Source organism: Nicotiana sylvestris, chromosome 11 (assembly GCF_000393655.2).
Source record: "Nicotiana sylvestris chromosome 11, ASM39365v2, whole genome shotgun sequence".
NCBI classification, from domain to species: Eukaryota; Viridiplantae; Streptophyta; class Magnoliopsida; order Solanales; family Solanaceae; genus Nicotiana; species Nicotiana sylvestris.
The window spans coordinates 91,679,501-91,693,150 of record NC_091067.1 but is presented as its reverse complement, the minus strand read 5'-3'; the positions used below and the strand labels follow the sequence as shown (position 1 = coordinate 91,693,150).

Here is a 13,650-nt window from a genome sequence, read left to right as displayed (position 1 = left end):
TTGGCTATTTAGACAAAAACGCATCACCCACTTTATTTACGACAAAAATGATGACACTTCATATTTCTTTTCAAAATTTTCAAAAGCGGGTATGGACCCGATGAGGGTTGCCTACGTGTGGCCGGTGAGAAGTAAACCCGCGTAGTTTGTCCAGTTTTGATGCAACAGAAAAATATAAACACTTTTGAAATAACTTTTCTCCCTTTTTTTTCAAAAATTTCGGCAGAGTTTCGGGATATTTTGGATACCAGATTTTTGAGAAATGGATGAAATTCTCTCTCATACCCGAACTTGGTTTTCTCTTTATCTCTCTTACCTAATCTAGAAGACGGTAAACATGCAAGCCGAAACAAATGAATGCACAGGTAGCACATAAAAAATGTATCAGGTTGGTTTTTTTATTTTTGGGTACACTTGTCCTAGACGGACCCAAGCCTTGTGTTGAGTCCCCAAAGTCAAATGCACGTGATGCAAACAAGCGTTCCTACTAGGGATTCCGGCATGAGTCTGAGTTATTCTAGGTTTAAAACCTGGGTATATTATTCTAGACTTGGTGTACCCGAGCGGACAACTCGAGCCGAGGGGAGGCTACATACCGGGAACCAAAAGGCCATCCGTCTTTGTAACTTGGCCGGGCCTCTTTCTAAATTAAGGTATGACACTAACAGAAAAGAAGCCACACCAGCGTGCACTTACCCGAAGATGAGAAGAGAAGGGTTTCATAGCAGTTTATATACAGTTCAAATAATACCAAAGTGGTAAAAAGCAGCATTTAGCACATTAGGCCCAAACATGTAATACAAATTAGATAATAAATAAAAGCCAATTATAAAAGCTATTCTAAGCTAGAATTCTTGAACCATGAACCAGAGATTCAGGGTTCGACCCCCAGCAGAGTCGCCAGAGCTGTCATACCTCCTTTTTCTACCACCGGAAGCGGTATAGGGGAGTTTTTCCAATTTAAGTAACAATCGAAATGGGATTATTTATGTTAAATTTAAAGTCGCCGCTTAAGATGATTTATGGTGTCCCAAGTCACCGGTTCAAAATCCCGAATCGAGACAGTTTGACTCTGTTCTACAGTCCGCGAAACACAGAAATCCAGGTAAGAAATTCTGTTAACCCGGAAGAAGGTGTTAGGCATTTCCGGGTTCCGTGGTTTTAGCACGGTTGCTCAACTATTATTATCGGCTTATTTATCTGATTTTAAAATATTTTTGAAACATATGTGCATTTTATCCATTTTAAAATCGCTTTTAATAATCCGATTGTCATACAACTAATTATTTTATTACACATTTCAAATCATGTGTAGCCGGGTCACATAAATGTATCCCCGAATTTTAAAATCATGTATCACAACTACGTCACGGGAACCGTACCCGCAACTACGATACTTTATTTAATTAACGCGCCTAAAACAAACTACGAGAATTCAAGGCGTTTTGGTACATTAATTAAGATATTGATGTGAGGGCCATAGACTAGGTGATTGGATGGCACACCTCAATTTATTAAAGAAATCGTACAAACAATGAACTAGGGGTGCTCATATTTAAACTGGTTCTAAGTTTTGATATACAATTACTGGTTGTAAGTATATTATATGAGGGGGTTTAGGTCCTAAACTATACAGAAACTTGGGCCAACAATAGGCCCAATTTGCTATATACAAACATCTTTAAGGGAGGAACAACGGCTGGCAGGCATTGGGCTCGAAGTGAATCACAAGAATGAGGACAAAAGGGACTAGATAAATTTCGGCGAGCTTCATTGGGCCAGTACTAGGCCCAACCTTTAAAGACAGGCCCTTAATGTTGCAAAAATCAATTATTATATCAATAGAAATTGTAGGAAGAAATGCACATGAAAATACTTGGGCCAAAATTAAGCCCAGAAAGTAAAAGAAAAACAGAAGTCATTCATATGGGCTTAGTTAAAAAATAACTGTCTCGTTTGGGCCAAACACCAGGCCCAATGTCCTAAACAAAAGACCTTTGACGTCTAGGACTTGATTGGGCCGGTGTTATTTTGGGCCCAGAAATCCATCATCCAATTACTAAAAATGCAGGGATTAATCGACTGTTATAAAGTAATTCATTCAACATGCTATTAATATCAATTAACAAAAGATCAACTTCTGAACTCATTCATGGATTAATTTAGGTCTACACATGTTGTTATGCTCAACAATTCAAATACATAAATGTACACTCAACAGCCTTCAGCAAAGTCTCAAAAATTACAACTACTAAGTATAGTGAATTGTTAAACTACCTATGAATGAATTAAAACAGCCTTAAAATGTCTAAACCATCTAAATATGCTAACATCAGTAATGACAGTACTTAAGCAGGACTAAAAGAAATTACAGATTCAAATGAAGAAGAACAAATAAATAAAAAAAGAACATTTAACTAAGTATAAATCAGGAGGCAAATTCCAAAGCAGCATGCTACAATCCCATTTTTATCACTTCAAGCTCATGAACATACCTGAATACAACAAAAGAGAATGAAATAAAAAACTTCAAACTAAGAGTGAGTAAGGATCAACAATTAGTCAACAACAACTTCAATTTAATCCATACTCAAAACCAGAAAACCAGAAATCCAGGGAATGTTTTATAATATTTGCTCAAGGAAATCAGGAGAAAAAGAAAAACAAGCTCTCAAACCAGCAATGCAGAGCTTTTTTAGTCTTTTCCACGGTTCGAAATCTATTTTTTTTTTTAAATGAGTGAAGAAAGGATACTTTTATAGACCTAAATTCCATGTGCTGGAAAAACAGAATTAGGGAATTATTCCCTCACACAGCCCCTAACATCATCTCTTTTAACAGAATTGGGATAGCTGTGAGCACGTGATTTTTGCCCTATATGAATTACTCCCATAAATTCAAAACAAAATAATTTTCCCATTATTTACAAATTCGTGGATTTTTGGGGCATTTTCTGTCAATTGTTTGCATTTGTTTGTGCATGTTTATTTTTATTTAAATTAATAAAAAATACAAAAATATAGGTTGCATTTGCATTTAGGATTTAATCCTACATTTTAGTATTAATTAATTAATTAGTTGTTTTAGAAATGGGAAAATCACAAAAATAATTTATTTTCGCACTTTTAATTTTAGTTTTGAATTGTGGTAGTTTTCCTTTAATTTGGTTTTAATTAATTGTGGTAATTATAAGTTAATTAATCCAATTTGATAGGTTAATTTTATTTTTAATTTTAATTTAGGTTTTATTTTGAAAATAAAAAGAGAAAAAAAGAAAAAAAATGAAAAGAGAAGTGAATAAAAGAAAATTGAAGTGAAATAGAAAGGAGTCTTTATTGGGCCATATCTATTTAAATTCCCCAAGCCCAATTGATTTCCCTCAAACCCGCCCAATTCCAGCCCATTTTGTCCCTGACCTGGTCCGTTTCCCACATGCAAACCAAAACGACCCTGTTTAGGCCAGGTCTGATCCAAGTCGTCAATGTTTTTTATCCAACGGACCACAACTCGCCCACTCCCCGTATATAACTGTCCAAATGGACACTACCCCCTCAGAATCCCCCCATCTCATCTCTCAGAACCCCTTATCCCTGATAAACCCTAGCGTCGCCGCCCTAGAATTCCACCGCCCTATGCTGGCGGCGCCGTTGCAAAACGACCCCAAAGCAACACCCTAAGACCTCCTCCATATCCCTTTTACCAATCTGTGCTCAGTTCCCCTCGAATATGTCTGGAATGTGTCGAATATTGAATCTGAGGTTGAGCCCTAGAAGCCCAAACTTGACCAGTGCATGCAAGGCTATATTCCCCATAATATTGAGGGCCAATTATATCCCGAAATAACATCATTTGCTTGTTCTTAACCAAGAACAAGCGATTGGCACTATTTGGAGATCTGATCGGAGGTTCAATCGAGTTCAAGGTTTTAATCAATGAGTCTCCTTAGCTTTTCTGTCCAATTTTTCTTATCTCATCCTCGTTCCTCATCATTTGTGTTTAAAATCCGTGATTGTCCCCCCTTCTCTTATTCTCACTAATTTTCCTTTACCCCATAATATTTCCCGCTACTGCTGGTTTAATTACATTTATTTTGTTTCCTTGGTTTGACTATTGATTTACAGTAAAGAGTTTTTTGCTGAGTTGAGTAATTGAAATAATTCAAGCTTAAAATCAGAAGGTAATTGTGTTTTCCCTGAATTTTGATTTATTAGTTTCTTTGGTTCATTTGGTCACTTCTGAGTGTTTCGAGCCCTAATGAGTAACTATGGTCATCTTTGACCTGGTTAAAGGGTCCGGTTAGTTAGACTGTGGGTTAACATAGCCTAAGGTAATAATGGAGGGGTAAATAACAGGGGTATGGGGGTAATTTGGGTAGTCTGCTTAGGGGAATCTTAGTATAACTGAAATGGAAGTTTCCTAGAAGCTGGGGTAGAGACTTAATAGGAAAATCTGATAGTTGAATAGGGATATCTAGGCTATAATCAAAATTCAAAAAGGGCTAAAGTGCAAAAACTAATTCCCAAGTGCTTCCCTACTCCCTTGCATATAAAGGCACTCTACTTTGTTGTCCAAGGGATTGGAGATAGAAAATCCAGAAATACCAAAAAACAGCTGAAGTTCTGAAACTGTACCAATTTCCAGCACTTTTTCCTTGGTAAAAATTGATCAAATTTTGTATTAATGGGGTCTTTCGATCTTTTTCATGAGCTAAATCTCTAAAAGCTTCACATTCTGCATTTGAGTTGAAAAATGGTTTGAATTTGGGGGTTCTGAAAGCTTTGTTCCAAATTTTGCTGTTTGGTCACTGTTTAATTGGTTCTGGGCACTGTTTCATTATTCTCCTTGCTGCTGCTTGGCTACTGATCTCATATTTCTTACTTCCTTTCATTTCCCAGGTATTCTCCTTGACTGTTGAGTGGCCATTAAAGCTTTGAAAATGATTTGTTATGTATAGAAGATAGAGGGTCCTTTAAAAAAGTGTAATAAGATTGTTCTCTATTTGAAGTTCATGTTTTCCCTAGGTTAATGTGAGTTATTCAGTCTTGTTTATTTCTCTTCCTTCTTCCTTAAGTGGCCTATATAGGTGATGAGAAATGTATAACTAGCTTCATGCTGAAATGTTTAGATTTGTGCCAAACGGTGAAGTGAGGATTATAAGATTTCTTGCTATTGATGTGTTGTTGAAATGAATTCATGAAGTTAAAGGCTTTGATATACCATTTAGATACTTAAGTGAAATGTAATTGGTTCTCTGCGTCTAGTTACTGATAGTGAAAGAAGGCCTATGAGTTTTCACACACATTTATAAAATCAGTTCAAAATGGAAAGCAGGCCCGTACACTTATTGGTTTGGTTATTAATTGAGAATGAGATTATTTGTCTTGGTGTAATATAAGTTATTGGCCTTTAAGGTTTTGTACTGGTAGGGATTCAAAATGGGACTTGTTGCTGAATCTTTCACGATGAGCTTGGCCTAAAGATACTTGAACGTTAATATTCGAAGCTTAGTTGGTTGACTCACATTTAATTAATTGAAGTGTAGAAGTAACTTGACTAGTTTGATTTCTTGCTTTCCTATATTTATTACTAATCGGCTTTAATTGACCGAACAAAGGTTTGGGTTCTGAGGACTGAGCCTAGCGTTGGCCCAATTGCGAGAGATCACGGCAGACTTGGCAATTTGTCACATGCTTTGGACGTTTTCTTACACTATGAAATAGGGCTCACTTTGGGCCCGAGCTTGAAGGTGCCTATAGTTGTTATGTGCAAATAACCGATTTCCCCTTATTTTAAAAAAGCAAGTTCTTTTAGTTAGTTTGATGCGGTGGTTTTGAAGTAAACTCAAACTCTTTTGCTGCCTAAATAATCAGATTTCATTAATAGGTGGATGAGCCCTGTTAGATAATGCAGTTAGTTCAAGGCCTTCCAAAGCTTATTTTGAATTTCCTTTTAAAATTGGAATTAAGGTGCGCCGTGCCAAATAAAATCTCAAAATGCGCGACCCTCATTTAGTTTGTCCTTGTATATTTGAATACTTAGAAATCGAGGCGTGCCATTTAGTCGAATTTTCCATGGCCCTCGCAAAGTCAAAAATGCGTAGTTGCTCTATGCGCGCTACTTTTAAAAATTACTTTCCTAAACTCGGGTGCGCATTTCATGTGACCCAAATCCAAATCTTAACAACGTTAAATAAAATGTATTTCGGATTACAGGTGCATTTCATGTGGCGCGGTCCAGAGACATGTTTTAGATGGCATTGAAATCCTCCTTAAAGTAATTAAACGCGGTTTAAAGTTAAAATACACCTAGGTTCAAAAGTGTTTTAAAACCAGATAATTAGGCCAATGATAACAGTTAAGCGACCGTGCTAGAACCACGGAATCCGGCGATGCCTAACACCTTTCCCCGGGTTAACAGAATTTCTTACCCGGATTTCTGTGTTCGCAGACTGAAAAACAGAGTCAATCTTTCCTCGATTAGGGATTCTGAACCGGTGACTTGGGACACCATAAATCATCCCAAGTGGAGACTCTGAATTTTTAATAAAATGATCCCGTTTCGATTGTCACTTTAAGTTGAAAAAAACTCCCCCTTATACCCTGCCGGGGCATAGGAAAAAGGAGGTGTGACAACAACTGTCAACCTCTAATTGGTTTCAGTATTTTTGTGCTGGACAAATAGGGCCAGTTGCCCCAAATTCTAGAAGTTTCTGTAAAAACTTTGTTTGCATACCCCTCCCATGACCCCCTTAAGTTTTTTATCAGTTCAATTAGGACCCTAGGAGTTTCTACTGATTTACAAACTAAGGCAAACAAAGATAAGATTAAAAAGTATCAAGAATCCAAATCAATGATGCCCAAAACAGAATCTTAATGATGTAATTTAAACTTAGAACTAAACTAATTAGCAAATAAAATAATTATCTAATTAAACCTAAACATAATGGATTTAAAGGAACGATGCGCCTACTCAGTACTCGAATCAAAATCACAAATGGAACTTCTAAGACAAAAAACAGAATTTATCCTAAACAGAGTACTGAAAACAAAACAAAAATATGAAGAAGAAAAACAGAATCATTTCATGCATTCAACCTAAAGAGGAACCCTAATTAAACTAAATTTGAAATTAAACTTATGATGAAGTTTTAACATACTGCTGACTAATCTAAATCACTAAATGCAAGAATAAACAAAACAATTATGAACAAAAGAAAAGAAGAATCCTAAAACATGCAGCTAAAAACAGAAACAAAACCATGAAGAAGAATCAAATAAAAGAAAGAGGAAAAGAAAAGAAATAGAAACAATGCAAGAAATTACCTATGTTCATTTCGGACCAACCAACGAACATTTGACCAATTTTTCCACAAGGTGACATGAACTTTAACTAACATTAATCGACCGTTCTTAACAAAAATCAGTCGACTAATGAAAGTTTGGGGTTCAAATTACCAAACACTGATTGGAAATCAAAAGGAAAAAATCTAGGGTTCAGGGGATCCTAGATTTGGAATTCAAAGAAATTGGCGGGAATTTTTGGGAAATTGATTATAGTTTAGGGTTCAGAGGGGTGTATGGTATGATTTTGGGGCGATTTGGGTGAACTAGGATTTTTAGGTTAAACTCCCAGATTTGAAATCGGTGGGATTTGGGTGGGATTTGAATAAAATTAGTAATGGATTTGGGAATAAAAGGAGGTAAGGATTATCTGGTGTAAATTCTGAGTGGTTTGGAGCACCGAAACCACCGTGAGGCGATTTCCGGTGGGTGGTTAACGGTGGAGGCGGCGAAGGCATAAGGGGGCACCTAGGGTTTGCTTGTTCAGAGAAGGAGAGTGGTAACTGAAGGGGTTCTGGGGGGGGATGGCTGTATTAAGAGAGTTTTATACCAATTGGATGGTCAGTTCCGAGATGAAAGTAAACAAAAATGGGGTCGTTTGGTTTAGAGGGGGTGGACCTGGTAGATTAATTATTTGGGCCTGGGTTGGATATTTTTTGGGTATAGGATTAGCCCAATTCAAATTAACCCCTTTCTTCAATTCCCTTTTCTTATTTTCTTTTTTTTGTTTTTTCTTTAATTAAAAATCCTAAATTAAATTCATAAATTAATTTAAATTACAAAATAAAGCTAATTATATGACTATAATATTTATAAAAACCAGTTGACCCTAGATTAAAAGAGAAAAATTACTAATCTAAAATTAAAAGCTAAAAATGTAAAAGTGACGAATTTTGTAATTTTTATCTTAATAAAACAATTAATTAAATAATTAATCCTAAAAAATATGAAAACAAGATCTCAATGTAATGCATGGTATTTTTGGTATTTTCATGATTTTAATAAAATTAAACGTGCACAAAAATACAAATAATTAATAATAAAAATCCTGCAAAAATTCTATCAAATTGCAAATAATTTGGAAAAATCTACTTCTTTAATTTGTAGGAGCATTTCACATGAGGCAAAAATCACGTGCTCACACTGAGTACCTACTACAATTGCCTCTAGATAAAGCTGAAAGGTACAATATGAAAATACCTACTACAATTGAACTAGAATAAAAGACAGACACTTGGAACCGGTTCTTTTATCTAGTTCATGTAGCTTCAGGTTTGCACACTTGAATCACACATGAACTGTTTGCAAAAACTCTTGCTATTTTGCTCTCATTTCATGTTTAACTTCTGCGTTTGTGCATTACCTATAAAATGGGAACATCCTGCAATTTATAGAGTTAGTAGAAGAAGAAATAACTAGAGTTCTAATATTACTCTTCCTTGGTAGAAGAGTTCTAGGTTATCTCAACTTCAAACTCCTCCCTTATCTTGGGTAGTGTTCTGTTTGAGTAAGAAGTCCTTCTTCTTATCAATTATGCAACCTTTTCGATCGGGAGATATCAAATATACCAAGCTAAGCTTATCTCCTTCACATGCATCCCACATGCTCGAATCTGCCCGTTTCTATGTACACAAGGGATGGACCTGGTTCATGCATGAGCTTCCTTTGTCAATCTTCAAAATAAACCTTCACTTGGGCCAACAAATTCCCCCTTTTTGATGATGACAAACTCTGTGCTTTTCATAAGCATAGGCTCTATTTCAACTCAACTCGACATCAACACAATGTTAGAAATATTTTACCTTTTTATCACTTATCATCAAGAACCAGGTTCATTAGGTTATAAGCATCACTGTTCAAAGCACAACCTTTTTCCCCCTTTTGGCATTATAGAAAAGTTGCATAAAAATGTGAGATAACAAGATTGTAAAACTTACTCATGGGCACTGGGGCTACTTCAAATAAAATTATGGATTAATCATCATAGATCAAACTAAGAATTTTAACCATCAAAGAAATATAAATAGATAGTTAGAGCAAAAATAGTAAATTTCATTGATGATTGATAAGATTCTACCACAAAGCATAAGAAGAAATAAAAATACTGGAAACATGAGCGAAAGAAACAAAAAGTCCCGAATTGGGTCACTGGTTGATCTACATTGGGCTAGAGGTTTAAGGCTGGGAAGGACTAGGTGCTTGGTTTTTGGCTTGGAGGAGTTTTTGCATATCCTGAAGAATGCCATCATTCTTCTCATTTTCTCTTGCCAGCTCAGTTCTGAGAGCATCCCTCTCAGTCTCCACCTCTGCCAACCTCTTCTCCAGCCTCTCAATCTCAACATCCTTAGCCTCACTTTCTTGCACTAAGGCTCTCACCTTGCTATTCACTAGTACCTTCTTGGATGAACCAGGTTCTTTAGGAGTGGCATGGACTTCATAGTCACACGCAAGCAGAGTATTTTCCCCAAAATGATCCTTGCTTTTACTAAACTCTCACTTCTTCATAGGTACCTTGAAAGGTGCAAGCACAGTTGTGAGATGAATCCATAAGGAATGTCATGAGTCTTGGTGCCATTGATAACCCTATCAAGAAGCTGGATTATAAATCTAGACCAATTAATGTTCTTCCCACTATCTCAACACTCCATCAGGACCAAGTCCATAAAATTTGCAATGTGCCTCCTTTCCTGCCTTGGTAGAACATATTTGATGAAAAATTCGAACATCACTTTATGGGGTGGCTTCATCTCACTCTTGTACACAGCCTCAGGCTCAAGTTCCTCCTCATTGTCACTAAATTTTCTGGTAATGGCAAGGGCAGTAGGAAGATTTTCTAAGCTTGGCCACTTGAGCTTTGTATAGTCATTGTACCCCTCAGCAGGTACATCCAGAATTTCTCCCAACTCCTTCACATCGAAGGAGACTTGCACTTCTTTTGCCATACTGGTAACCCTTTCATTTTTCACATCAACATTTGCCATAAACTCCACGATTTTATTCCTGTCCAACCTTCCATCTATTTGAAGGACCATGTTTTTCTAGCTTTGCAACTCCAACTTCTCCAATAGCAGCACCATTCCTTGCTCCTCTAAGTCCCTGAGGAGTCTTCCTTTCAAAATAGTCCTCTTGACAAACTTGGTCATCTTGTCTTTCTCAGTGTCAGAATCATCTTCCTCCTCTCCACTCCATTCTTCTTCCTCAACAATTTTCACTTGTTTTGACTTCACCGCAGACTTGGTTCTTTTTGCTATGGTGGATCGTTCAGCAGATTTTGACTCTAAAACAGACTTCTTAGTGGAAGTCTTGGCTTTCTTGGGTTTGGGAGTCATAACCTCCACCTTTTTAGTCTCTTCTTCACCGCGAAGGACCATGTCCATCTCATCAACATCAACAGCCTTAACAGGCTCACTCATCTTTTTCTTTCTCTTAGCAACTACTTTTCTTTTACTTTTCTCCAAGGCTTTCTCTAATTTTTCTTCATCCTGCTTTTTCTGGATTCGTGTGGCTTTATCTCTTGTGGGAGGAATTTCAACTGTAACAAAAGAGATAGCGGGGGCACCCTTCCTTTTCCTGTTTGCCCTAGCAATTCCAGGAGTTTTAGCCTTTGAGCTTCCCTTCTTTTTTGGGTTATAACTATCAGTCACTCTTTTCAGTAGGTCAGCGAGGGTTTCCTGTTCAGATGGAATAGGTTCATTTACATTTTTCCCAAGTTGAACCAACCCTTCAGCAGCTTCTCCAGAGCCACTTCCCCCTATTTTCTCACACTCTCTTCTATTTCGGCAAAATTCTCTCTCCATACAACCATTGCACCAGTTTCTTTTTTTAGATCAACATGAGTGAGTGAAGAATCAACCACTCTTTTACTCTTTCCCCTCACAACACTCCTAGTACTCTTTCCCTCTTTTTCTTTTCCCTTTTTAATTCTACCACCAACTTCTCTAGATTTTGTAGCATCAACGCCTGCTATAGATCCTACCAATACAAATCTATTCTCTAAATTTGTAGCAACTTCAGAAATTATCTCAAGAGTAACTTTAAGATTAGAAGATACCTGTTCAGTTTCGGAAGAACCACTGTCTTCCCTCTCAGTAGCAGACTTAAATGAATCTTCAGATTTCTGGGATTCCTTTTCCCTACTCACCTTCAATTGTTTGTTAATTTTCTTAATCTGCTCTCCACCAGCAACTATCTTGCGAGCCATCTATTTTACTCTTTTCTTAGAGGTTGGGGTTTTGGAAGGAGTGATAGTGGGTGAGGAAGTGATTTTATGTGGTGGCTATGAAAGGTTTTCAGAAGTGTTAGACATTTCTGTGCTTGGTTCTGGAAGAGAAGAGAGTTGGGTTGTGTTTGGAAGATGAGAAAAGATGAAGAGTATTTGACGGTTTGAAAAATATGGAGTGAAGAAAACAATAATGCTGAAAAATTTAAAGGAGAGGTAATTAATTGATAATGGCAGGCTTTTCAGAATTTTAGAAGTCTAATCAAACTGAATGTCAGTTTTGAAGAGACGTTGGAGTCTATCCCTAATATCTAGGTAGTTTAATTCGGTTAGGAGTCTTTGAACGGAACTTGTTCACTTCTAACGGATAAGTTCAAAAGAACTTTGAAATTTGGTAGGACTCTGCTCATGATCCAAATATAATTATTTTAAATTATGCAGAGTGTAGAAAACATACCTATTTATCTTGATGAACTAGGTTCTTCACTGAAAATTCTCTCGTGTAAGTCTAGATTTGCCAAAACAAAGAAAATATCATTAGAGATTAATGAATCATTTTAGCACATGGCACAGGAGTATACTATTGAAATATGAGATTGAGCAAGATTTAATATAATTATACAAAATTTACAGACTTTCTAATCAAATAATATATATATATATATTAACCTTGAACTAGTCCTTTTAGGTGATCTTAATCATCCCTAATTCCAACATGTTCCTCTCAAAGTGATCTCTACTTAAGGTTTTTTGAAGATGTCAGCTATTTGCTTATCAGTAGCACAAAATTCCACACTGATCAAGCCTTTCTCATAGTTTTCCCTCAAAAAAAGGTGCGTAAAATCTATGTGCTTAGTTTTCTTATGATGAACCGGGTTCTTTGTTATACTGATGGCACTAGTTTTATCACAAAATATAGGGATACAACCAACATCAATTCCAAAGTCCAATAATTGCTATTTAATCCACAGCAATTGAGCACAATATGAAGTAGCAGCAACATACTCAGCTTCAGTAGTAGATAAGGCTACTGAATTTTGCTTTTTGGCAGCAAGACATGAACCAAGAAAGTGTGTCATATCTGAGGTGCTCTTCCTATCCACAAGGAAACCTACATAATCAGCGTCAGCATATCCCACTAGGTTAAACTTACTACCTTTTGGATACCAAAGACAAAGGTTAGTGGTGCATTTTAAGTATCTCGATATTCTCTTGATAGCAGTCAAGTGGGACTCCTTTGGATTTGCCTGAAATCAAGCACAAAGACCTACACTAAAAACAATGTCAGGTCTGCTAGCAGTGAGATATTAAAGAGAACCAATCATTCCCTTATACAACTTCTGATCAACAGATGAACCAGGTTCATCTATATCCAATTTTGTGGTTGTTGCTATAGGAGTATCGATTTCTTTTGATTCTTCCATTTTAAACCTTTTAAGCAACTCATTCACATATTTCTACTGATGGATCATAGTTCCATTTGAGTTTTGCTTGATTTGTAAGTGTAAAAATAAATTAAGCTCACCCATCATACTCATTTCAAATTCACTCCCCATTAGTTTAGAAAATTCTTTACTTAGCTTATCCGTTGTTGCTCCAAAGATTATATCATCAACATATATCTGCACCACTAAGAGGTCTTTACCTTTTTCCTTTATAAATAAAGTGTTATCAATTTTACCTCTCTTGTAGCATGCTCAACCAGGAATTTTGATAATCTTTCATACTATGCTCTAGGAGCATGCTTGAGCTCATAGAGTACTTTGCCAAGTTTGTACACATGATCAGGACACTCCTTGCTTTCAAACCCTGGAGGTTTCTTGAAAAACACCTTTTCCTTGAGATATCCATTGAGGAATGTACTCTTGACATCCATCTGATGGAGAATGGATTCCATGTAAGTAGCAAAAGCTATAAGGAGTTTAATGGCTTTCAATCTTGCAACTGGAGCAAATATCTCATCATAGTCTATACCCTCCTTTTGACTATACCCTTGAACCACCAATCTTGCCTTGTCCCTTGTAACTATTCCATCTTCATCAAGTTTGTTTCTAAACACCCAATTAGTGCCAATCACTGATCTATCCCTAT

The 13,650-nt window shown here is 36.6% G+C and overlaps 1 protein-coding gene across 1 annotated transcript; it reads right to left on the bottom strand.

The window, feature by feature from the left end:
- Nucleotides 1-10,378: 10,378 nt before the first annotated feature.
- LOC138881321 (uncharacterized) lies at nt 10,379-11,541 on the bottom strand. Its single transcript, XM_070161535.1, has 2 exons — nt 11,104-11,541; nt 10,379-11,011 (listed from the first exon to the last, which is right to left on the bottom strand). The coding sequence occupies exons 1-2, from the start codon at nt 11,539-11,541 to the stop codon at nt 10,379-10,381; spliced, it is 1,071 nt and encodes a 356-aa protein (XP_070017636.1).
- Between the last annotated feature and the right edge of the window lie 2,109 nt (nt 11,542-13,650).

Excerpts from the sequence above, each read along its gene's own strand:
- LOC138881321 (XM_070161535.1), bottom strand. The coding sequence starts at position 11,541 with ATGGCTCGCAAGATAGTTGCTGGTGGAGAGCAGATTAAGAAAATTAAC. Across the intron at positions 11,012-11,103 it reads TTGCCGAAATAGAAGAGAGT|GAAACCCTCGCTGACCTACT; the intron begins GTGAGAAAATAG and ends CCATCTGAACAG.